Below are 27422 nucleotides of genomic sequence, written 5' to 3' on the forward strand. Positions count from 1 at the left end.
CATTTTGACGTACTTATTTACTTTACTGGAGTATTTCCCATCTCCAAAACTTTTACTTCTACTCCAGTACATCTCGGATCCAAATATTGTATATTTAAGGTCCCTGCAAGTGCAAACAGAGAGGGTTTTTCGGATTTTTTGCGGTTTTCAGAACAAAACGCGTCCAATGTGCAACCACCTTTACTCCACTAAATGTAATTGAAAACTTTAGTTACTTTGATCAAGTCAGATTCGTTTCCAGTGGGGGTTGGCCTCCGCCAGGGCTGCGCATTGTCACCTATCCTTAATCCTGGACAGGATCTCGAGGAGGCGAAGTCGTGCCGGAGAGGGTATTCGGCTCTGTGAGCTAAGGGTTGCTTCACTGCAATTTGCAGATTATGTGGTCCTGATGACACCATCGGTCCAACACCTTCAGTTCTCACTGGACCGGTTCGCAGTCGAGTATACCGCGGCTCGGATGAAGATCAGCATCTCCGAATCTGAGGCCATGGTTCTCAGCAGGAAACCGATGGATTGTGCAGTCCAGGTAGGAATGAGTTTAAGTATCGCAGGGTCTCGTTCAAGAGTGAGGGGAGGACGGAGAAGGAGATCAGCCGGAGAATCGGAGTGGCAGCGGCAGAATTGCAGTTGCTGTGTTGTGACGAAAAGAGAGGTCCTCGAGGCACGTCCCACTGGGAGGAGACCCCGGGGCAGACCAAGGAGGAAACACATCGACTCACTGGCCTTGGAACGTCTCGAGATCCCCCAGGAGGAAGTTACTAATGTTGCTCTGGAGAGGGAAGTCTGGAGCTCTCTGGTGGAGCTGTTGCCCCGCGACCCAACTACGGATAAGCGGTTGAAGATGGATCTATGGATGGATTATTATTACAAAACACATTAACCACTTCATTTCGGGCATTTGAAAATAGCAGATCTACAAGCTCCCAATGTATCGCGATGTGATGCATTGTGAGCTTGTATATCTGCCATTTTCTTAGGATTTTTTTATAAATAAAAGACTTGTGAAGGGACGATCTGCACAATGAATACTTTCTACTTTTGGTACTTTAATTACTACATTTTGATACCAATACTTTTGTACTACCCAAGTACATTTTTTATTCTGGACTCTTACTGTACTTGTAACAGAGTATTTCTACATTGCAGTATTGATACTTTTACTTAAACATTAGAGTATTTTTTCCATATTGGGGCCACATCGTTCCCTTGTGGATCCTCAGATGCACATGATTTGATTATCATTTAATGAAAGACCCATTGTGTTATTTCATAACTGAAGGTCTCTTTATGTGGAACTATATACACCATTTCATTAATGAAATATCAATATTTACAGTTTAGATTGCTATTAAATTGCATGTTATGGATGCCATAACATCTCAGTAAATTGACTCACTGTCCTAAAAGCCCTGGAAAAGCCCATCAGGGATTTTTTTTTTCCTGGACAATTGCATCTGTGAAAGCCATCCATCAAGCTTGCGTCCCATCACTTTGAAGCTGCTGCTTTGCTGCGATTTTGCGGACAGGACAGAGGTTTTCATTTATGTCGTCCATGACGAGGCTTTCACCCCGACATGGTTCCATATCCCTCAGTCAGTCCCCACTACCCTGAATCTAAACTAAGGGCCCTTTTCATTATCCCCCCCCTTTTCTTCCAGACGTCTGTGTGCTCTACTACTACAACTCCACCACCATGGAGGCTTTAGTTATAGCTTTATCGCTGATGATTAGTCTCACCTCGAATGGCCTGATTCCTACTGGAGCAAATTGACACTCGATAATCCTGCGATTCCTGCTTCCCCCTTACCAACCAACCCCACCCTCTGTTTGCTGCACTAGACTCTGTTTACTGTGAGAAGTCAACAGTAGGAGACAGTGTGGAGAGAGAGAGAGAGAGACAGACACAGACAGAAGATAATAAGAAGATGGATGCTGGGAACATAAACCTATAGGCTGGCCTGTTTACCAGAACATATCTGCAGGTATGTACATTTTATATCATGAAATGCTACTTTGTATTAACAGAGTATTAATAGAATAGGCTTCTAATGGAACTATACCTTTTTGGCACAGAAGCGATTAAAAGAAGAAAAAAAAGTTATTGGCTTATTTCTTAGACCTCCTCCGGCGAAAAGGAGAAGTAATTGAATGAAGGGTGTTTGTTTAAAGCATTAGTCTCATTTCTCTCTCTCTCTCTCTCTCCCTCCCTCCGTATAGCCACAGATCTGAAGCGTTCGTTCATACTTGTGGCTTTGGTTGTTGATCCAGGATGCTGTCCTACCTGCCCCTTCTCCTGATGGGGACCCTGATGGCCTCAGCGACTCAAGGTAAGGCTTCTTAACACTGCAGGTGTGAAACAAATGCCGGCTGGGTTTGAAATGCAACTATATGGGATAATAACAGCCATTTCACTGTAGCTGCTGGTGTATTTTGTAGGAAAAAACTTTTGCACACCTAGAAGTCAAGCGTCTGCACAGGTGCGTAGGCCAGTGGACATCAATGAAAGGAATAGAATGCACCTGCACACTGTATATTTGCTCAGTACAAGAGTATTAGCATTACAAATTAAACTTCTCTTGTACTTGTACTTGTACTGTGTGGGTGCATTCTATTCCTTTCGCTGGTGTAATTTACATGAATGAATGCACACTTAAGCTTGATATTCTGACCTTGAGGCAATGAAGCTTCAGTATAGTCTGAAATTAAGCTTGATATTCTGACCTTGAGGCAATGAAGCTTCAGTATAGTCTGAAATTAAATACAGTATAAAGGCCAGCCATGTGACAGAGTCGGGGGGAAATTTCTTTCGGTCCTCGCAGAGACCTCATGATACGAGGAATGACGCAGTGTGTGGTTTTGGTAAATGTGTTCTTAAAAAACCTGTAAAGTATTAACCTCTGAGGTCTTGGTAAATACTGGATTGAAACTATTATAAAAAAAATTATTATGCATTATCTATTATTATTACATATTACCTATTTACTGTAGGCCTATACTATAATATAGTATACATGTGTGCATGCAAGTGTATATTTATTAATTGTATATTATTGTGTGCATGTGTGTGGCGTGTGCGTGCGTGCGTGTGCGTTTGTGTGTGTGTGTGCACGCACCTGCGTGTGTGCAGTATATAATATCACTAGCCTACCAAATGATACATTACATGCACATGTAGATGAGCCACACTTTTTAAAATGTGACAAACATAACAGTCCGTTGTGTCTAATGCGTTCGACAGTTGCATTTGGCATCATGAGTTGTTTGTTGGCTTATTCGTGTAAAGTAACGTGCGTGTTAAACCTCACCACAAGTTGCATGGGTATCAGTCAGATGGCATCAAATTGCGATTTCATGTCAATGGCAGTAGTTACATAGAGAATAAAGGCCTGTGTTGTGTGTGCAGCGTAATTATGACCAAAGCATTTGCTTTGCTGCAGATGTTTCAAGCTCAAGTTAACTACATGAACCCTAGGAGCGTCCCTATTCTGGGCACGTCATATTTGGCGCCAATGGGCAAACATTCTGTGAAAATAGCAGATCTACAAGCTCACAACCCGGTCACACCACAGTTATTCAAGTTATTTAACCAGAAAGTTCACAACCATAATATTGTTGGACTTCGCATGAAATGAAGTTCTCAGTTGGTTAACTTGTATGCTGTGGTGGATAAATAATTATGCTGAACAGCCGCTGCGTAATGATTCATTTGCCAAGCTTCTTAAACACTAGTATAGTATCTGCTAAAACTAAAGCACAACACGGCTCAATGAAGAAGACCCATTTTCAGCATTCAACAAACGGTTTCAGTATTCAAAGAGTGGAGAGGAATAAGATGATATGAAAAAAGCCTGCAGTGATAGTGTTCCAACCTGACCCAATGCAGACCGCAAATATACTGAGGGAGTTTGTTCGCCCTGCAGTTTGTTGTGAAGAGGTCAAAGCCAGCTTTGTCTGTGTGCCCCCCCAACGGCCCACCCCACTCCACCCCCTTTCACCAAAAGCTGAGCTGTATCACTCCTCCGGGAGTGAATTTATAGTGACTGTTTTGCCAGAGAAATGTTTACAATTTTACAGACAGTTTCTTCCCAATTCCTATTTTCTACTAATTCCACCAATAGGTATCTCCTCTCAGTTTGAGAGCTGAAGATTTGTCCATAAGCTGTGTATGGAAATAATACAAACTGTAGATACAGTCTTTTTTCCCATTCCTGTAATGCAGTGACTGTAAGATCTGTGAGAAAGCAGAAGTGAGACAAGGATTGATTGAGGACTCAGTCCAAGACTTCAAGCTGTTTCCTGGAACCATATGAGATCATATCCACTGTATACTGTATGCAGTGGAGGAAAGTAACTAAGTGCATTCACTAAAGTACTGTACTACAATCTTGAGGTATTTGTACTTTACTTGAGGTCCAATTTCCAGTACGGTTACTTCTAATCCGCTACATCTCAGAGGCAACTATTGTCTCGACGCATTGTTAGCTTGTAGATCTGCTATTTTCAAATGATTTATACATTTGATAACTTGAAATGAGACAGTCTGCATAATGAGTACTTTTACTATTGTTACTTTAAGTACATTGATGCCAATACTTTTGTACTTTTACTCAATTACATTTTGAATTCCGGACTTTAATTTGTAATTGCAGTATTGATACAACTTTTTCTTAAGAAAAACATTTGAGTACTTTTTTTACACTGATTGCATGTCTGAAAGATAGCTCTGGATCTCGAAGAGACCAACAAGACAATCAGCTCTCATCTTGGAAGTACAGTCACCTAAACACAACGTTCGCCCCCATTTCTTGAATATAGAAAAGTGTAACAAGACACAACATCATTGTTGATCAGGGGAGGATTACCCAGCGGGCCTGTTGGGCCCAGGCCAACAGGGCCAACAGGGCCCAGGCGCTCACGGTCACACGGAGGCTCAAGCTCAAAACAAGTGCAAAGTTAACAACAGTGACGCGGTCTGCATCACTGTTATTTACTTTGAATGTTATCAGACAATGGGCTTATTCATTCATGTCAAGAAAACGACCCCAAAAGTCCTAAATCATCATGATACATTAAGTGTTTAAACCCTCAGTTTATCCATAATGCTTCCTTTCTTTCAATCATATTATTATTTTTCGTTTTCTACACAAACTGATAGGCTGCCGCTACAGGCTACAGCTACTGAACCAGAAGGCAAAGCTCTCTGTCTAACGGTAGCAATCTTCGTTCCTACTCTCACCTGGGGTGGGTCATGACCGAAAGAATAAGGTGGCCGAAATGTTTTCTTCGTCGGGTGGCTGCTGGCTAGCATCTCCCTTAGAGATAGGGTGAGAAGTTGAGTCACGCGAGAGAGACTCGGCGTATAGTCGCTGCTTCTTCGCCCGGAAAAGGAGCCAGCTTAGGTGGTTCGGGCATCTGGTTAGGATGCCTCTCAGGCATCTCCCTATAGGGAGGTCCTCGAGGCACGTCCCACTGGGGGAGCAGACCCCGGGGTTAGACCAAGGCGCAGTTGAAGGAATCACATGGACTCACTGGCCTTAGGATCTCCCAGGAGGAAGTTACTACTATTGCTCTGGAGAGGGAAGTCTGGAGCTCTCTGCGACCCGACTACGGATAAGATGGATGCATGATAGGCTACATGACTCACATAAATATAATACACCAACTATCAAACTAACATATACGTACAAAGATCAAGTGCAAAACACACTTTGCATGTCGGTCCGGCCTCTGGCCTATGTCGTTAATATTAATCATGCAACTCTTTTTTTTAGGGCAATGGAAGCGCCCGGTGATCAAGTTCAACTCGGCGGTGTTGGTGGGTTCCGAGGTGGTGGTACCGCCCGGCAAACCGATGTTACTGCGGTGTGAAGGAGGCGACGGACCGGTGAACTGGATGCCCCGGCTCGTCAAACACAATAAGTACGTGCGGTCGAACGGGAACGCCAGTGTCTTCAAGGTGGAACGGCCAAAGGCAGAGTTCACGGGGACGTACAGGTGTGTGTACACCCGCGCCAGGCCGCAGGACGCCGGGGAACCCACGTCCTCGGTGCACGTGTACGTTAGAGGTAAGTGTGTACAGTAGGTCGGTGTTTGGAACGCCATATTTGCACCAAATTTTCACGAATGTTCACAAAATAGCAGATCTACAAGCTCGTAGCAGGCACCAAGTGCCGCGCTACAAGCTTGTGATTGGGACGTATATCCCTCAATATTATATCCATATCATGATATTAGACTGGGTACTTGACATACCAGACATAAGTGAAAATATAAATATCGGATGGGGAAAAATCTGTATCGGCAGATACTTGGATTGGGAGCAAAAAACGTGATCGGGACATTCCTATAAGTGCAACTCATTAGTTGTAATAAGGGGCTACAGACAATTGTATGGAAAGAATGCAGACTGCGCGCGCGCGCGCGCGCGCACGCGCGCACGCGCGCACGCACGCACGCACGCACGCACGCACGCACGCGCACACACACACACACACACACACACACACACACACACACACACACACACACACACACACACACACACACACACACACACACACACACACACACACACACACACACACACACACACACACACACACACACACACACACACACACACACACACACACACACACATCCAGTCTAATATCATTATATGGATATAATATTGATATTGATCATGTTTTGTTTCATCATTTGAAAATGAAGTGATCGGCCCCGATTACCTGCACGTGATCGGATCGGGACAACAACCCTACCTGTAACTGTAATAATAATAATCTGTTGCTAGTCTTTCAGTGAGTATTGAATGGAACAACATCCAAACTAAACAACCCTTTCATCCACTCTCTGTCCGTCATCATCAGATCCATCATCAAAGAGCGTGTTCTACACCAGCAGCACCAACCTGCGCGTGGTGAGGAAGGAGGGCGAGGACTACCTGCTGCCGTGCCTGCTGACCGACCCCACGGCCACGGACCTGGGCCTCCGCATGGACAACGGCAGCGCCCTGCCGCCGGGGATGAACGTCACGGCGTACCCGCGCCGCGGCGTGCTCGTCCACGGCCTCCATCCCGGCTTCAACGCCGACTACGTCTGCACGGCCCGGGTCGGCGGCGTGGAGAGGACCTCCAGGACCTTCTCCATCAACGTCATCCAGAGTGAGAGAGAGAGCCCGTTTTAAAAACCCATTCTGACCTGAGATCAGACTCTATAAAATGTCTTCTACATCCTGACAAAGCTATGTTTATATGTCAGTCATTCTTCGATTTTTCAAAAATAGCAGACTTACAAGCTCGTAGCGCGCCACTCGGTGGCGTGCTACGAGCTTGTAGATCTGCTATTTTTCAATAGCTAAAGCATAACATAATGCTAACACCAAAAGGGGTTCACGCCCCAAAATGGGTTAAATCAGCTTGCAGAGCTGATCATTTATCACACTTCTACACCCAGCTCCTCCTACTTCAACACTGACCATTCAACTCTTCACTTCTACACATTTTGACCATATTGGCTATACGTCAAACGAATGGGGAGAATTTCCCCCACACACACAAAATAATTAAGTCGGATGCACGCACACACACACACACACACACACACACACACACACACACACACACACACACACACACACACACACACACACACACACACACACACACACACACACACACACACACACACACACACACACACACACACACTTGTAGTGGTAGTACAATATTTGCCTCTGTATAGTGGAGTAGAACGAAGTGAAAGTATTGGAAGTACAAATAATACGTACAAAATTGTACTGCACTTAAGTAAATGTACTTAGTTACTTACACCACTGCAATGAACTACAAAACTGATAACATACAGTAGTATGGTGTTGTTTCATATAGTTATGCCATATGGTCAACAACAGCAGCCAGTCACTTCAAACCAAATCATGATATGATATATTTATCGGGGGTTACGCCTCAATGTGTGTCTTATAGAGCTGCGCTACCCGCCCTACGTGTTCTTGGAGAAAAGTGAGATCATCCGTATCGCCGGAGAGAAGCTCACGGTCCGCTGTAACACTCACAACCCCAACTTCAACTACAACGTCACCTGGACATACTCGGACATCAAGATGGTAAAAGCAAGAAACAACACTTATCTATCCCTATGATGACACAGGGTGCAAATGTGTGTCCATTGTTATTTAGAGACATCTTGTGTCTCGATCTCCTCTCAGAAACCGACCATCGAGGAGGATGTCCGATCCAGTGGGGACAACCGCTTGGACATAGAGAGCATATTGACCATCCCTGCTGTGGACTTGGCAGATACAGGGAACATTACCTGCATTGGCACAAATGAAGCTGGGGTCAACAGCTCAACTACGCATCTGCTGGTTGTAGGTAACTATGATGACCACCCATGCTGGTCAACACCAAGCCAGAACAGACCTATAGAAAGTCAGACATTGACTGCATGACAAACAAGAGTCTGTTGGTGCAGGGATACAGTCCACTGTGGCTTATTGGGCTTGCCCAGGTGTTCCAACGAACACAGTTGGCACCGTTTAGGGCAGTGGTTTTTCAGTCAGGGCACCTGTTCAGGGGTCATCACCATGTTGGGCTTGTGGTGGGCATTTTTGTCAAAATTACATTTTTGACACGGACATCATGCAGAATGACAGAGTACTGAGTTGTGCTTGAAATGTACTGTAATTCTGCAAACTGTTAACAAATACTCAAAACCAAAAACACAAAGAGATAGCCCTGAATGACCATAACAGGTCTGTAACTCTGAGAGCATACAAATGGAACCAAATGGACCTGCAGTTCCATTTGTACACTCAACTTATTGGGGTGCTTGCAAAAAATAAACTAGTACTAATGGACTCATAATGTGCCATAGTGTCTTAGTAAATCACTGTCATAAAAGAAAACCTGAAAACGCTGAAAACCTTAAAGGTATATTCAGTGATTTCACTTAATTCAAATATCACTTATTTTTTTGTTTTGTTGTGATAATCCTCCCTACTATAGAGTGTGCTGGCCATATAAGGAGTTCCTCCCTGTCCCCAGTTAACCCCTGGGGGTCAAAAAACCTTAGGTTTCGTTTTTGATTCTCTATCCTGATTGGACGAAAGGCTGGGTCCCACAGCCAAAAACGAAACCTAAGGTTTTTGGAGTGAAATCACTGAATATACCTTTAAGACTTAACATTCAGTAAATTGGGTCTTATGATCAAAATAAGAACATAAATATAAAACAGAACATCAAAACATGTGCCTCAGACAAGGCCAGGTCTTTGCCACAGACTGTCCATTTATGGACATGATGATGACTCCTTGCACCTGTTCAGTGTGGGGGTGGGGGGGGTCTGAATATACCATATCGCTCCACATGCATTACAGTATGTCCTCCCGGTGAGTGGGTGAACTGGTCACTGTCAGGTGAAAAGATGCACTCGGTGACCCAACGTGTATCGGAGGGGACACGTATACTCGCTCATCTCCGCCCGCCGTAATGACTGAAGGAAGGTGGTGGAGACACCCTCCAGCTACACTTAAGGGGAAGTGAGAATTGGCAAAATGACAAAATTGAGAAAAAAGGGGAAAACCATTCAAATAGTGTCAGGCTTGTAAAAAAAAAAGATAATCGTTTAGTAGTTTGAACATTGACCTCTTTCCTAATCCTTCTGAACAGACACAGCCTTCATCAGGATGCTCCCCCAGTTCTCTCCTAAACTGGCCCACAGCGGTCTGTCTGTGGAGGTGAACGAGGGAGAGGATCTGGAGCTCACGGTCTCCATCGAGGCGTACCCCCACATCACGGAGCATGTCTGGGACACCCCCACGTCGCCCAACACCTCCACGCAGGAGCAAAAGCTCATCCGATACAACAATAGGTAGGAGGATTCTCTTTTTATTCCTGCCTTTTTATCCCACGATTTTGTAATCCATTTTTTTCACCCAATGTCAATTGCCTTTGTGTAATCTTGGGCGCTACACTCCCTCTGCCAACCTGGGGAGAGCAACGGACTGACCTCATGTTTCCTTCAATACATGAGTCCAAGCCACTTCTTTTCACCTGATGGGGAGAGTTTCCCCAGTTGGACGTAGCGCGTGGAAGGAACACGCTATTCCAACCAGTTCCTTTCCCTTCCATCAGGCAGTGGCCAGGGGAAGGCACTAAGGCAGTATAGCGACCAGGATTACTGCACATTTGTGTGAGGGTGTCTACCCTAGGGGGCATGGGGAGAACATGCAAACTCTACACAGAAAGGCCCTTTTGCCAACCCCCACCTATGGTATGGGCACTGATGAGGACGCAGAGGAGAGAACACACCCCCAGTGCCCACAGCGTCCCCAGCAGGAATTGAACCCAGAACATTCTAGCTGTGAGGCGACAGCACTAGTTGGTAGAAAAATATGATGAACTATGACGCGTGCACAGCAAGATGAGAAGAAAAAAAGAAAAAAAGATTCCGGATTTGAAATAATTATGCTGTTATTGCATATTATTGAATCGTGCTGACATGGAAGTGTAAGGTCATTTAGAACTTGTCAGGTCATGAAACTGCAAGAGGGAAGATGCATGTTCTCCTTTTCATTTGGCATTGTTGGTGTGATCTGTGATGATGCATATACTGTAGGAACAGAGTCTGAGTTTGTGCTGCTGAATGAGTCACTCACTACAGACAGACAGTCTGGTCCAGGGAGCATCCACATGCTAGCTTGGTGGATATTTTTGTCCAAATTAGATATTTTTGCCACAGACATACTGGACAATACTATTACCAGAATCACATACAGAGCCAGCCCTGAATGACCATAACAGGTCTATAACTCTGAGTGTTCAAATCCCTTACGGGTCCATTTGGTTCCATTTGTACACTCTCGGAGTTAAGGGGGGGGGGGGTAAAACATTTGGGAACCACTAGTACTTGTAGTTGGACTACTAATTATGCCATAGTGTTGTAGCAAATGCCTGTAAGTGTCATACTTATTCTGAATAATTAGTAAATGCCTGTAGGTGTCATACTTATTCTGAAGAATAAGCCTGGAGTCTTGGCATTCAGTAGTTGGGTCTTATGATCAAAACAAGAACATTATGCTACATACAAAATAAAAAATAAAACATTTGCCACAGACAAGACCAAGTCTTTGCCACGGATATATTTGTCCATGTACGTACGGACATATATATTGATGGTCTCTTGGTCTGGTGTTTCCCTCAACTCCCTGTAGGTACCACGCTACTCTACTGCTGAAAAGAATGAAGGCCCAGGAGCAGGGCCAGTACACCTTTCATGCCAGGAGTCACTTGGCCAATGCATCCATCACGTTCCAAGTCCAAATGTACCGTAAGTGAAACGGCTAGTAAAGCACAAATCACAGTGACACTGATGCCATTCATGCTATATTTGGGACGTTTCCCCAGTCAAATGAACATTACTTTAGGTCTTGCACTGCTCCGTTTCACTCAAACTTTAATTTACTCGACAGAGAGACCCGTTGCCGTGGTGAGATGGGAGAATGTCACCACGCTTACTTGCACTTCGTTTGGCTACCCTGCCCCAAGGATCAAATGGTACCAGTGCTTTGGAATAAGACCCACGTGAGTCTCTCTCTCTCTCTCTCTCTCTCTCTCTCTCTCCCCCTCTCTCTCTGTTTTGGTATTGGGTTTCTAAAAGCACTTTGTAAAATGCATGCTTACTTGCACTTCGTTTGGCTACCCTGCCCCAAGGATCAAATGGTACCAGTGTTTTGGAATAAGACCCACGTGAGTCACTCTCTCTCTCAGTTTTGGTCTTGGGTTTCTAACAAGCACTTCGTAAAATGCACATTACGTGCATACAGTTTTTTTTGTCTCCACCAGGCCGAAAGCATTGGGGAGAGAGTAGGCCTACGGTATGTTATTTTTTCCGTGTGTCCGTCTGTGGACAGCCAATATCTGCCATCGTTGGCTTGATTGCAGCCAAACTATGTGGACACACTCCCTCTGGATGGCAGATTTGTCACGTTATAGCGGCACCAGGACACGGATGTTTGCTAAACATTTTTTTTAGATTTTCCATCCTGGTTGGCCAAGATTGGCTTCCAAAGTTGCAGGAGTTCCGTTTTAAATAAAATGCCTCAAATCATGAACACAGCATGCACGCACACACAGTCCCACTAGGAACTAGGCAGATGAAGACACCCTGTAAAAACTGTAAAACTTTATATGCACACGTAATCTAGAGGCCAAAAAAAAAAGAAACCTTTGCCCTTCATTTTTCCACATCTGCACTTTATAGCACCTCCAGGAGGCCGATTTAGGTCAACATTTTTGGATATTACTTCCGCACACATAATTCCCACTAGGCTGAGGAAGAAATGGCACTTTTCAAATCTATAGGCTATCAGGCCGAGTCGCGTCAACTGCACAGATATGCGTAAATCTTTGTATGCGCACTCCCTAGGGCCTATAGGAAAAACCACTGTGCTGCGGGTTACAAATCAGCCGTGGCTTCCTGTGAGGTTAGAGATAGTGTTAGTGGTCTGACTAACTAACGGGAGGTCAGACAAATGCCACGCTACCTTTTAGAGCACCACCAGGAGGCCCACTATGTGAAACACTTTGTGATCATGTCATAAAAATCCTAGTCTACAACACACTACAAATTCCATCTACTGTAAGCCCTTGTCTATATTAACTTACTTCTATGATCACTCAATACCAAACAATGCATGCCCACAACCACCAGGAGGCCAATTTATGTGAAACACTTTGTGATCCCGTCATAAAACTCCTAGTCTACACACTACCAATTCCATCTACTGGCTATTAACTTGCTACTTCTATGATCACTCAATACCAAACAATGCATGTAGATTAACTACGTTAAAAAAAGGACGGGACATCTGTATGTGAATAAACTTGACTTAAAAAAAGAAAAGGGGGAGAGCACAAGAATAGTGCAGAAAATTAATTTTGGTATCACTTGGTATACAAGTTCTCTCAGCTACTGGCATCTATTATTGCTCAATCTCCACTGAAAACCCGACTCTTTTCCCCAGACATCAGACATCGGGCGCTAGGCACAAAGCATCATGGGACATGCAGTTTTAGTAAACGCTTTGTTATTAATGCAATCACAATTCAAATGAAATCAATAGACTGTAGATGAAATTATTTTTAAACCAACTTCTCTTTAACCTGTAAATATGAATATGCAATTAACAGCTTTTAACCATTATGCAAATGAAACACAATTTAAGTTACAACAATGCATGCCCACAACAAATGTTCCTGACCTGGTGGAGACCTGTGCTCCACGGAGCACTTTTTCTAGTTAATTTTTTGCATGGCCAAAATACAATTTGTCAAACTGTTCGTATTGAATTTGATTCATTTCCCCACCCCCCACTGCATTCATTTTCTTATCAGCTTGCTTGGCATTGCTACTATAGGATTATTTTTGCACTGACGTGACGATCACTCACAGCATGTTCAGGTTTCAGTTGTTGGCCAGGTTAATGCGTGGGACGGTGGGTGGCTGGGTGCCTGTCCATCGCTCATGTTGCCGGGGTTATTGCATGGAAGAGAAGCCATGAATCGCTCCCTATTCACCAAGGAATACACAGGGAGCAAAAATACTAAACACTACAGGGCACTTTAAATAACAGGACACAGGTGAATAAACCGACAAACAACAAGGATGGGCTAACAAACAGATACTAGACAACGTGTAACCAGCACAGGATTAGCTTTGGCGGCGCCCCTAACAGGACACAGACAGGTGAACAACATTACTAAATTAACGACTGCATGGCGACAGTGGCGAGACAGGTTAACTAGAGATTAACCAAGGAAAACAGAACTCTTCACAATAGTGCAAAGTGAAAACCCCAATGCTGCATAGAAACAAGACAAATCACTTAAACTTTAAAATTGCACAAAACTAAAACTAACTAATTCTAACATGTACGCCATTACACAAGGATAATTATAAAGAATGTTGGTATATAGGGCAGGCTAAATGAATGATTAATGACTGCTGGTAAACCAAAAATAAACATAGGCTACAGACGAGTGAAAACCATTGAAATTGATTGAAACCTTTAATTATTCGATCTCGTAAAAGAGTATCGAGGTTCACCATCATTTGAAATTCTGCCGAGATTACACACAACATACATATGCAGAAATAACACAATTAACCAGTAAAGCATATAAAACATTCACTTTACGTTGCATTCACAAAACAAACAGCTTTATGCATTCAAAGAAAATACAAAACAAATGGGGCTCAGTCTGTCTCCTTTCTGGGAAACACTTTGTTGTACAACAATATGTTGTACAACAAACAAACTATCAATTATCACTCCATGAGTAAATAATTTGATTTGATCAAATTCCTTAGTCATGATTTAAATAATCAGGGGGGCAGGGGGAGAAAAGCATATTTCATGGAATAAATCACTTAAAAGAAATCAACCAAAAGTGTAAAAAATAAAATCAAACATTCAGCCAACCAATGGATTAATTGACAACAAAGCCGGGCCTGACTAACATAACTCACCGCTGAGTAACAAGTGAATTGAATGTCGGATCAGGAATCAGATGCTGCCAAACATGTCTGCACATACTGTAATAAGGAGTGCAGTCAGTGGAAGTAGGGGGAAGCGATGTCACTTTTACACTGATCTCTGATTGACAGGTTGCCAAGTAAAGGGTTGCCATGTTGGCACCTGGGTTACAAACACAACAATTAACAAGACCATGCATGACACCGTGGTTTTGAAAAGTGCTGTATGGATTCAATGTATCGTTTATATTATGTTATGACTGTTGTTTCTGCAGAGACGTGCAGAGAGCTTTAGAGGGGCAGGGGTTGGAATCCCATAAGAGACACATAAAAATAGAGAAAATAGCAGATCTACAAGCCCACAACGCGTTGAGAGCTTGTAGATCAGCTATTTTCTGGGCGCAAGCCGCGCAACCCAGCACTCTTTAGCTAGTGGAGATGCGGTGTACGACATGGATTTTCGACGCAAAATGCTGCGTTCAAGTTCAGGGGACTTTGGAAAAAAAGCAATTCTCCCCTTAATTCCGGCATGGCATGGAAAGGAGTGGCATTTGCATTTCTTTCACCATATAGTAAATGCTGCATTTTGTGGTTTGGAGGGCAGTTGAGCCCCCAGTTTGATGTCTATGTGTGCATGTCCCTGCACCTCTGTTTGGGCAGATGTAATGAGAACACTACAGTCAGACAGATAGTATGACTGTTCTTCTGTGTGTGCACCTCTGGTTTGGTACAGATATAATGAGAACACTACAGGCCTGCAGCAGACAGATAGCATGACTGTTCTTCTGTGTGCACCTCTGGTTTGGTACAGATATAATGAGAACACTACAGGCCTGCAGCAGACAGATAGCATGACTGTTCTTCTGTGTGTGCACCTCTGGTTTGGTACAGATATAATGAGAACACTACAGGCCTGCAGCAGACAGATAGCATGACTGTTCTTCTGTGTGTGCACCTCTGGTTTGGTACAGATATAATGAGAACACTACAGGCCTGCAGCAGACAGATAGCATGACTGTTCTTCTGTGTGTGCACCTCTGGTTTGGTACAGATATAATGAGAACACTACAGGGCAGGCGTGCAGCAGACAGATAGCATGACTGTTCTTCTGTGTGCACCTCTGGTTTGGTACAGATATAATGAGAACACTACAGGCCTGCAGCAGACAGATAGCATGACTGTTCTTCTGTGTGCACCTCTGGTTTGGTACAGATGCAACGAGAACACCACAGGCCTGCGGCAGATGCCGGTCCCTCTCATGGCCCAACAGACGGTGGAGGTCCAGAGGGAGGAGTACGGGGCGGTGGAGGTGGAGAGTGTTCTGACCGTGGGGCCCTCGGACCGCAGGATGACCGTGGAGTGTGTGGCCTTCAACCTGGTGGGAGTGGGCAGCGACACGCTGGCCATGGAGGTGTCCGGTGAGTTCACCGTCAACCTATGACCAATTTTAGCCCATTACAATGATTTGTGTGACAGTTTAATCGTCAACTTAAAGGAGAATTCCATGCTAGAAGGCTTTCTTACCTTTATTTGTAGTTGTTACGTCCCCACCAAAGAGGTCCAGGTGTTATTTTGTGCAGAAGTGGCTATTTCCCCTAATATAAGCCCTCAATGGGGGTTGAGCTTTTGTGCTAATTAGCTTATTTCCATCGACATAAGTAGTAAAGTGTGCCGCTTGGCATACTATTTACATTATAAAGACAGGATATATGCAAAAAAATGATTTTTGAGTGATGGAAATAAGAGAATTAGCACAACACCCCATAGCCCCATTCAATTCAATGCAATTCAATTCAATTCATTGAGGGCTTATGGTAGGGGAAATAATTGTGACAGCCCTATAAGTGTGTACATATACTACATACTGTATACATACAGTGCAAAGCAGTATCAGTGGATCCTGATGAACCATCTCTCTCCACTGGCTAGATAAGCTGTTCACCTCTACGCTGACCGGAGCATCGGGTGTGCTGGCCATCCTGCTCATGCTGCTGGTCTTCCTGTTGTACAAATATAAACAGGTAGGTTCAGCCTGGGATCTGCCGGCCCGTTGCTGGCGGGTGGAAGCCCTGTAGGCCTATATTATGTCCAAAAAACGCCCCTTTTTTGCAGTGATACCGTATGTACATTTTGTCAATAAAGATGTGCAGTCAAACTGGCGGCTGTTTAGTGTGACAAACATAGCTTGTTGACCAATTATCCTCATTTTTGGCAGAGTGATCATCAGACAGGAATATTTCTATGTTGTTTTCAACTCTATGTTTTTTTTTAACTTTTTCAGAAACCAAGGTATGAGATCCGCTGGAAGATCATTGAGGCCAGAGATGGGAACAACTACACCTTCATTGACCCCACTCAGCTGCCGTACAATGAGAAATGGGAGTTCCCCCGCGATAAACTCAAGTTAGGTCTGTAGGATATTTTGGTTATTTTCATGTTTCCCAAATGGTCATAAATGCTAGTATGAGTGGAGCACTATCTTATCCAATTCGGCCTAGCAGAATCTGTCTTGAGAGACACATTGAGAAAAAAGACAGGTCTTTATTTATACAATTATACTGAGTAGTAATATTTTATCATGTTGGTCTTACTCTTGTGTGTGTATTATTTCTCCAGGGAAGATCCTGGGAGCGGGAGCGTTCGGAAAGGTTGTGGAGGCCACGGCATACGGTCTAGGAGAGGAAGACAATGTGATGCGTGTGGCTGTGAAGATGTTGAAAGGTAAGCTGGTGTGTGTGCTCACAACATGTCGCAGCATGGAACCAAGTGTAAAATCAGCCATTACGACGCCATCAAGGCACGCCAAAATACATTTTAGGCGACAAAATCAACTGTTGATTTAGTCGACTATAATCTTATGAGATTTATAGTTGACCAAAACTAGACTAACACTAAAACATTTCAGATGACTAAAACATGACTAAAACCAAAAGGAATTTCATTCAAAATACTTTTTGACTACAAACCTAAATCAACATTTGCTGTCAAAATCAACACTGCAGTCAGGGTTAATTGTCTGTCTCTGCAGCTAGTGCCCATAGATGTCTCTCTGTCTCTGTAGCCAGTGCCCATAGATGTCTCTCTGTCTCTGTAGCTATAGTTCCCATAGATGTCTCTCTGTCTCTGTAGCCAGTGCCCATTCAGATGAGAGGGAGGCTCTGATGTCAGAACTGAAGATCCTGAGTCATCTGGGTCACCACAAGAACATCGTCAACCTGTTGGGAGCTTGCACTTATGGAGGTTTGAATGTACCATTGTTATTTGGCGGATAATACGAAAATCTCATCTTGCAGCTAAATAATACAACATCCATTTATTTAGTGGTTTTCAACCCTTTTCATATCATGGTCCATTATTCGAAAGAATATTTAGAATATTTTGTTGTCGTTGGATAAGATGCTGTCCACAATTTCATGCTGTATTGATGTTGGTACCATAAGATAACAGGCAAACGTTGATCAAAATAACTGGTTACCAACATCATTTATCTGCAGGGGACCACCTTGAAACCTCCTTAATTAAGGATGACCACTGGTTGAGAACCACTGATTTAGAATGAGATAAGATAAGATACACTTTATTGTCCCAATTTGTTTAGGGGCAGGAAAGGGACAAAAAAAACACACAAATTGTTGCACAAACGTACTCGTATAAGATGTGTTTTTGTGACTAATAATGCGGACTGTTCTTTTATACAGGGCCGGTGCTCGTGATCACAGAGTACTGTTGTCATGGAGACCTGCTGAACTTCCTTCGCCAGAAGACGGAGAGCTTCCTGAACCTCGTCATCACGAACATCCCTGAGCTCATCATGGAGCAGTCCATGGACTACAAGAACGTCTGTAATGACAAGCAGTTCATCAGAAGGTACAACAACACTAGACAGTGTGGTTGGCTGGTTGCACTAAATTGTAAATGGTGCATTTATATAGCGCTTTTATCCAAATCGCTTTTTCATAGATTAATTACTTTCACACATTCACACACCGATGGCGGAGGAAACCATGCAAGGCAACCCAACATGCACATCGGGAGCAATTAGTGGTTCAGAGTCTTGCTCAAGGACACTTCGACTCTGGGGGAGCCCGGAATCGAACTGGGAACTTCACGGTTCCCAACCGCTCTACCGGCCACTCTACCCCCTAATACTTCTTACTAGTATGCCCTCCCTACTAGTAGTAGGAAGAGAGAGGCGGGGGAAAGGGGGGATCTACGGGGAGCAGTGTAGGAAACGCTCGCGAGCTTCACAGAGACGGCAAAGTAGACAAACAAAAACAAAACTAGTGGTGAATTGGTGTGGCCATTTTCAGGGCTGATTTGATTGTGTTGAGGTCATCAGCAGCCAGACCAGGCAATTTTTTAGGATGGTGTGACTGCTGCGACAATTGGGAAACTGGAGGGGAACTGTGTTGGTTTCCAGTGAGCATGATATCAAACACTGTGGGAAATCAAACATCAGATGTGGGGTTTTGTGAAGAGCGTCAACATATTTTAATCGGTCTTTGCCTCCATGTCTTGTCTGTCTGTCTGTCTGTCTGTCTGTCTGTCTGTCCGTCCATTTGTCCGTCTGCACGTGCTCTCTCTCTATCCAACAGTGACAGTGGGATCTCTAGTGTGTCGTCAGGATCAAGCTACTTAGAGATGAGACCCAGTCAACAGATGGTCAAATCGTCTCAAGGTGAAATCCTTAGAGAAATGTACTGTTTTTAACATGTAGCTACTGTATTTAGTTAATGTAAGACAATGGCCTCCCATTTATTATGCTAGTTTCATACTGCACAACAAACCAATAGTGACATAATCTTGTGTTTGTTCATGCCTAGACTCTGTGAGTGAGGACTCTGGTGACTGGCCACTGGACATTGATGATCTACTGAGGTTTTCTTATCAGGTGGCGCAGGGACTAGACTTTCTGTCAAACAGAAATGTGAGTGTTTTGTTTTTTCGTTGAACCACAGATAGGGTCTATGATACCCATTTGTGGGTCAATGTCACATTTTTATGGGTCCCTTTATTTTTTTATTAGTATCATTTCCAAAAAAATTAAAAAAACATTCCCCCCAAAAAAGCCACCAAAATTCATTGATTTGTTTTCAGTAATTTCATAAATAAATCAAAGAAAAATCTAAATAATTCCATAAAGTAGAAAGCAAAAGTATTAAAAATAACTGATCTACTGCTCAGTGCATTCACAAAGATGTCGCAGCCATATTTTAAAGTATTTGTATTTCTATCCTCAGTGCATTCACAAAGATGTCGCAGCCATATTTTAAAGCAGTTGTATTTGTATCCTCAGTGCATTCACAGAGATGTAGCAGCCATATTTTAAAGCAGTTGTATTTCTATCCTCAGTGCATTCACAGAGACGTAGCAGCCAGAAACGTCCTCCTGACAGACCGACGAGTGGCGAAGATCTGTGACTTTGGCCTGGCACGTGACATCATGAACGACTCCAACTACGTCGTGAAGGGGAACGTAAGCAAGCACTCGCATCATCAACACACATTATGAGCTTTGTTTCTGAGAGACGCATTCGTTCTCTTTTTTTGCAAACAGTACATACATACAGCATACATTGAGCATATCGTTGCTGTTGGGCAGAGACTTTGTGGGCTCCATTTTCGTCACCGCTAAACCCCTGATCCCTAAAAGTCTTTGCCTTTTTTTTTTACTATTTTGCAAAACATTTTTGAATAGTTAAAATGGCCAGTCTACAAACTCACAACGTGTCAATGGAGATTGGCTAGTTGAACTAATCAAAAATGTTTTGCAAAATAGTTAAAAAAAGGCAAAGAAGTTTAGGGATAAGGGGTTTAGCGGTGACGAAAATGGAGCCCTGTATCTCCACATTTCATCATTTTTTGTATTATTCTTTTATAAATGAATGACCTTCTATACTTCGTCTTATGACAGTGCCACGCAAAGACAGCACAAAATAGCTGACCTATAAAGCTCACAACATCATGGCACGATGCAATGCAGTGTAAACAACATGTTGATCAGCTATTTTCAATGCTGAATATACATATTTTGAAAATAAAACATTTAGCCTATAATGACATACCAAGTTGAAAAGTGTGAAGTCTGTCTGTGGGTTTAATGAAGATTTAACAAATGAAAAGTATTAAAAATAACTTACGTAACTACATTGGATCCATTGGAACACAGTCAGGTTCCCCTGAAAAGTAACAACATACAACGTTAACACTTTTAATTGCTAGCATACACTGATGATTACACATTTAAGATGACGATTAATTGTCACACAAACATTTTGGATTAACGATTTAATTGTGTTTTTGGCGTTGAACATTGTATGAATAATATGAAACTATTAAATTAACTATTACATTATTTTATTGGCTCGTGTATTTGTAGGCACGTCTGCCGGTTAAATGGATGGCTCCAGAGAGTATCTTTGACTGTGTCTACACCGTGCAGAGTGACGTCTGGTCTTACGGGATCCTTCTCTGGGAGATCTTCTCTCTAGGTGAGTGACGTCTGGTCTTACGGGATCCTTCTCTGGGAGATCTTCTCTCTAGGTGAGTGACTGTCTGGTCCTACGGGATCCTTCTCTGGGAGATCTTCTCTCTAGGTGAGTGACTGTCTGGTCTTACGGGATCCTTCTCTGGGAGATCTTCTCTCTAGGTGAGTGACTGTCTGGTCCTACGGGATCCTTCTCTGGGAGATCTTCTCTCTAGGTGAGTGACGTCTGGTCCTACGGGATCCTTCTCTGGGAGATCTTCTCTCTAGGTGAGTGACTGTCTGGTCCTACGGGATCCTTCTCTGGGAGATCTTCTCTCTAGGTGAGTGACTGTCTGGTCCTACGGGATCCTTCTCTGGGAGATCTTCTCTCTAGGTGAGTGACTGTCTGGTCCTACGGGATCCTTCTCTGGGAGATCTTCTCTCTAGGTGAGTGACTGTCTGGTCCTACGGGATCCTTCTCTGGGAGATCTTCTCTCTAGGTGAGTGACTGTCTGGTCCTACGGGATCCTTCTCTGGGAGATCTTCTCTCTAGGTGAGTGACTGTCTGGTCCTACGGGATCCTTCTCTGGGAGATCTTCTCTCTAGGTGAGTGACTGTCTGGTCCTACGAGATCCTTCTCTGGGAGATCTTCTCTCTAGGTGAGTGACTGTCTGGTCTTACGGGATCCTTCTCTGGGAGATCTTCTCTCTAGGTGAGTGACTGTCTGGTCCTACGGGATCCTTCTCTGGGAGATCTTCTCTCTAGGTGAGTGACTGTCTGGTCCTACGAGATCCTTCTCTGGGAGATCTCGGGATCCTTCTCTGGGAGATCTTCTCTCTAGGTGAGTGACTGTCTGGTCCTACGGGATCCTTCTCTGGGAGATCTTCTCTCTAGGTGAGTGACTGTCTGGTCCTACGAGATCCTTCTCTGGGAGATCTTCTCTCTAGGTGAGTGACTGTCTGGTCTTACGGGATCCTTCTCTGGGAGATCTTCTCTCTAGGTGAGTGACTGTCTGGTCCTACGGGATCCTTCTCTGGGAGATCTTCTCTCTAGGTGAGTGACTGTCTGGTCCTACGAGATCCTTCTCTGGGAGATCTTCTCTCTAGGTGAGTGACTGTCTGGTCCTACGAGATCCTTCTCTGGGAGATCTTCTCTCTAGGTGAGTGACTGTCTGGTCCTACGAGATCCTTCTCTGGGAGATCTTCTCTCTAGGTGAGTGACTGTCTGGTCTTACGGGATCCTTCTCTGGGAGATCTTCTCTCTAGGTGAGTGACTGTCTGGTCCTACGAGATCCTTCTCTGGGAGATCTTCTCTCTAGGTGAGTGACTGTCTGGTCTTACGGGATCCTTCTCTGGGAGATCTTCTCTCTAGGTGAGTGACTGTCTGGTCCTACGGGATCCTTCTCTGGGAGATCTTCTCTCTAGGTGAGTGACTGTCTGGTCCTACGAGATCCTTCTCTGGGAGATCTTCTCTCTAGGTGAGTGACGTCTGGTCTTACGGGATCCTTCTCTGGGAGATCTTCTCTCTAGGTGAGTGACTGTCTGGTCCTACGGGATCCTTCTCTGGGAGATCTTCTCTCTAGGTGAGAAAACGTCAATATCAGTATACAGTATAATAATGACTTCTATCTTGTGTTCCTCATGCAAACAGTTGTAGCCGTTTCTTCATTTAGACTTAATTTACACTGGCAGCCAAATCCAGACCTGAATCAGATCTGTGCCACATCCAGATTGCAATGCGATTTGTTTAAATAAGTCTAAACACAAACAAGTCACATGGAATCAGATTTTTACAAATGAATGCGACCTGAGCTACATTCAGAGGTGGCTTCAAATCTGATTCAAATCTGATTTCAGGAGATCCGTCTCAGTCTGACTGCTGTAACCCGATCCAAATCTGATTACCTGTGACTTGTCTGTGTTTAGACTTAATCAAACAAATCTGATTCCAATGTGGATGTGGAACATTGGCAGCATTTGGCTGCCAGTGTAAAATCAAATCAGTCTGAACACAGATCTGTGACAGATCCGATCTGGTCACTTACAAATGCAGTGTGAACAGTCGGACCAAAAGATCGGATTTGAGAAATACGGTAAATCACATCTGGCTGGATTTGACTGTGTAGTGTAATTGGGGCCTTTGATCTAGGTACTTTGTTATATTTATAATGTAATTGTTGTGTGTCAGGAAAGAGCCCGTACCCCAGTATGGCCGTGGACACCAGGTTCTACAAGATGGTCAAGTGTGGCTACCAAATGTCACGGCCAGATTTTGCCCCTCCTGAGATGTAAGTCCTATAAGTTAGTTACTGTAGCAAAAAAAAAATCATTTTCATTCATTCGGACAGTTTTTTTCTTCAGGTTTGCGCCTGCATATCATCACAAATAAATCATCGTGGACTATCATTTCAGTGTGCTTCATGGTTCCCCGATCCTCGCATCTTAAAAAACAAATCTCCCTTTCCGCAATAAAAACAACCCATCATAATGGGAAAATAAAGAGGGTCTTCTTTATCATTTGTTTTACCACGGCCCCTTTCATCTGTGTGTGCTGATTCGCTGTGAATAAGCGATCTTTGAAGACAAGGGGGGAATAGGACTGAGTCAGGGCCTAATCATCTGTTGTTCTGCTGTTGAGTCAGGCCTCAGTTCTGCCTGTTAACCACATGATCTCCAAGCGACTCCCATTTCACTTTAAGATTTCACGGCTCCACCACACAAGACTGGAGGGTTTATGAAGGCCCTGCTATAACCATAACAAGTCTACTAGTACTTACAGTATTTATTTGTTGAATTCAGTTTTACAGAACGTTTATTTTTAACTGGGCATTATATTTGAGGAATTTGATCCAAGCGTTTTGTAAATGGTAAATGGTGCATTTATATAGCGCCTTTATCCATTGTGCATTACATTCACCCATTCACACACACATTCATACACCGGTGGCGGCAGAAACCATGCAAGGCACCAACCAGCACATCAGAAGCAATTAGGGGTTCAGTGTCTTGCTCAAGGACACTTCGACACTAACTCTGGGGGAGCCCGGGTTCGAACTGGGAACCTTGTGGTTACCATCCAGCCACTCTACCCCTGAGCCACCGCCACCAGGAGTAAATATAAAATGAAATTAACCACGTTTCTTGATGTTTCAGGTACATGATAATGAAGATGTGTTGGAACCTGGAGCCCACGGAACGGCCAACGTTCAGCAAAATCACTCACATGATCGAGAGACTGCTGGGGGAGCAACCTGACCCAGAGCAGGTGAGCACAGCAATCACTGAGCAGGCTAGAAGCAAACTAATAAATACAAATACACACCGATATACCATTACCAATGTCGTCAAAAAAGCCAAATAATGTCTGATACAGTACATGGGTCAGGCTCTAGAGCAGTTACAGTGTTAAGCTGTCTCTTTTCACTTGCAGTATATAAAAGCCTTTACATTAATTAAGTACCAGTGGACTCCTAATGTGCCATAGTGTTGTGGGTTAATCAGTGTCGTACATATTAACTTGACATTCAGTAATTGGGTCTTGGTCTATGGTCAAATTAAATAAGAACATTATAATGTGTAAAACAGAAAATCTGAAATTTGCCACTGACAAGTGGCAAATTCTTTGTCAAGTCTTTGTCACGGACACATTATTTTGTCCGTGTACGGACATATTGATGACCCCTGCTAATGACTCCTCTCCAGTAGTGGAAAGTAACCAAGTACTGAGGTAAACTCAAGTACTGAGGTACCTTTTTTGTGAGCATGTAGATCTGCTATTTTCAATGTTTTTTCTGCATAATGAGTACTTTTACTTTTGGTACTTTAAGTACATTTTGATACAAATACTTTTGGTACTCTTGTACTCGAGTACATTTTGAATTCCGGACTTTTACTTATTTCTACATTGCAGTAGCGTAGCCTATTGATACTTTTACTTAACCCATTTTGGGGCGGGAACCCCTTTTGGTGTTAGCATTGCGTTATGCTTTAGCTATTGAAAAATAGCAGATCTACAAGCTCATAGCGAGCCACCGAGTGGCGCGCTATGAGCTTGTAGGTCTGCTATTTTTGAAAAATCAAATCAGAAAACTGTCTCTAGAATCTGATCTCAGGTCAGAATGGGTTAAGTAACACAAAGAGGTTTTCTCTCTCTGTGCAGCTGCTGTACGAGAACGTCCAGCAGCCACCGGTCCTGCTGGTGCAGCCGGACGGACCATGTGACGAGCCCAAGCGCGCGTGCGACGGCTCCTGTGACCCGTCGTCATGTGACCACCAAGAGGAGGAACAGCCCCTGATGAACTCCAACAACTATCAGTTCTGCTGATCGAAGAAGAAGGCCCACCATGATGCATCTCTAGTCTACGACCAGTCAGTGAATTAATGTACCACTCGATTCTGGAATCGGCCTATAGCCACGGTTCACATGACGACGCTCGTTACTTCACGAGCGTCATATGTTCAACTTCAGCCTGTGTTTTGGGACTGCTGTCCCAAAAAGCAGTCCCAAAACACAGGCTGAAGATGAACCGTGACTGTTTCAGGGCTATAGAATCATCAGCCATCATCAACCACAGATTGTCGCCACCCTAGTGTAGTTCCCGAGACAATGAGTCGTCTCTAAAAAGCTATTTCTGCCGCCAATGTCCGCCTGTACCAGGCGGGCCGTTGATGCATGTGACTCGCTCAGACCGTGACCAGAAACCGCCGTGTCTAAAGCCGACCTCTGACATTCATTTAAAGGGATATTTCACTTTCAAATAAAACAAACATTAAAAACAATATAGTAAAAAAAAGAAGAATATGAAAAAAAGTCATGGAAGAATCATGGCACCCTCATGCATTAAAATGTCCGAATGTGTGCTGGAGCTGTGATTTTTAAATTACGTTTTTAATTTCTTTCCATATGTTTTTCTGCTTTTTTTTTAAAGTTTTATTTGAAAGTGAAATATCCCAGGTGAAGAATGTCAACAAATGACGACGCGTGTAACCAGTGCTGTAACTGAATGCTGTTTGCATTCAGTGTGTTCCATTTGAACTTGTTTTTTTGTTTGGTTGCTCATCGTCGTTCTGTATTATTATCATCTCTACTGTAATGGATTTGAAGGACAGCCCCTTCTGAGGATGTTGTTTGTGTGGTATTTACATTGTCACGGTCAGCAGGATCACTTCCATATCATACTTTTTTTGTTTCCACCAGGACCAAGACACTGTATCTGTGTGCGAGGTATTCTTAATACGATGTTTTATCACAGTAGTGCAAACATACATATTTTGCACTTTAATGCCATACCCTGTCTTATGTACATTTCTTTGGGGGGAATACATTTTTATTTTGTCCAATCTGTATGTATGGTAGAGTATGTTAACACAATATAATTTACACTATTAGGGTCTTATACTATTAGGGTCATTCTTCTTGCTCTTCTATGGTTCTATTTAGATCCTGTGTCTAGGTTGAAAACGGCCCCTGATGACACGATTCTGTTTCTGGTTTGACTTGAATTTTGGAGAGAAATTAGCTTAGCTCAGATCGAGGTAAAAGAGAATTCCGGGAGACCTCCTGGGTTCATATCCCGGAGTAGAACAGTAAAAGCATACCATGCAAGCTTTTAAATTTGCCTCTTATATTTCCAACGTGCCTAAATTAACCGCTGAAAACGCATTTTTTCAGAACCAAAGAACGGCCCGATTGTTTTCCGTACATGCTCCAGTCAGAGCTGTGTTTTGTCTCGTCGTGAAAATGTCATGACATTAGCCTGTCCGATGGATGGCAGCATATGATTGTTCCACTTCAATCCAACCAATTAGACCAGTGGTTTTTAACCTTTTTCATATCAAGGTCCATTATTTATTCTGCATTTGAGCCACGGGCCATCCTTTTATGACATTTAGGGCTGTATTTTGCGTGTCTTAAGTACCAGGTCTTATTACTTAACTTAAGACCTGGAGGCGTGGTGTGGCCACTCAGAATAGCCAAATGGCATTGATCACGCCTCCAGGTCTTAAGTTAAGTAATAAGACCGGGTACTTAAGACACGCAAAATACCAAAAATACAGCCCTTAGCCTCTCAGACCCAAGAGACTAAAGAATAATTTGTTGTCGGATACGGTTTTGTCCATGTATTGAGGAGAGATAACAGGTGTTACATTCTCTAGTACCACAGACGAAAAACAGTCTAAGTCCAAATTTCATTCTGACCCCTCCACGAAAAGGCCTCGTTGTCCTGAACCCTTATCTATAATTTATACATTATGGATCAATAGTGTGGACATAGACCGTTTTTCGTCTGTGGCATTCAATTGTACTCCAAATGGTGTTTAACAATAATTTGACTCTCGAGAGCACCTGGAAGCCCCTCAAGGACCACTGGTAGACAGATGGGATTGATATGCAAGTCTTGA

At 43.5% G+C, this 27422-nt stretch overlaps 1 protein-coding gene across 1 annotated transcript; it reads left to right on the plus strand.

Annotated features, from left to right (window-relative positions):
* Positions 1-1880: 1880 nt before the first annotated feature.
* Positions 1881-25426, plus strand: csf1ra (colony stimulating factor 1 receptor, a). Its single transcript, XM_083785168.1, has 22 exons — positions 1881-1982; positions 2218-2327; positions 5772-6065; positions 6870-7163; positions 7986-8125; positions 8228-8393; positions 9690-9891; positions 11234-11349; positions 11492-11603; positions 15769-15974; positions 16486-16577; positions 16838-16964; positions 17173-17277; positions 17686-17796; positions 18255-18423; positions 19152-19234; positions 19380-19483; positions 19909-20031; positions 20935-21046; positions 23209-23308; positions 24174-24285; positions 25180-25426. Exons 2-22 carry the CDS (start codon positions 2270-2272, stop codon positions 25342-25344), a joined length of 2991 nt encoding a protein of 996 aa, XP_083641294.1. The 5' UTR covers positions 1881-1982; positions 2218-2269; the 3' UTR covers positions 25345-25426.
* Positions 25427-27422: the final 1996 nt, after the last annotated feature.

Source organism: Protomyctophum parallelum (genome assembly GCF_964188405.1).
Source record: "Protomyctophum parallelum genome assembly, chromosome: 16".
NCBI classification, from domain to species: Eukaryota; Metazoa; Chordata; class Actinopteri; order Myctophiformes; family Myctophidae; genus Protomyctophum; species Protomyctophum parallelum.

Coding starts and splice junctions, on each gene's coding strand:
- csf1ra (XM_083785168.1), top strand. CDS start 2,270: ATGCTGTCCTACCTGCCCCTTCTCCTGATGGGGACCCTGATGGCCTCA. Junction 11,350..11,491: donor GTTCCAAGTCCAAATGTACC/GTAAGTGAAACG, acceptor TTTACTCGACAG/AGAGACCCGTTGCCGTGGTG. Junction 19,484..19,908: donor ACTTTCTGTCAAACAGAAAT/GTGAGTGTTTTG, acceptor TTCTATCCTCAG/TGCATTCACAGAGACGTAGC.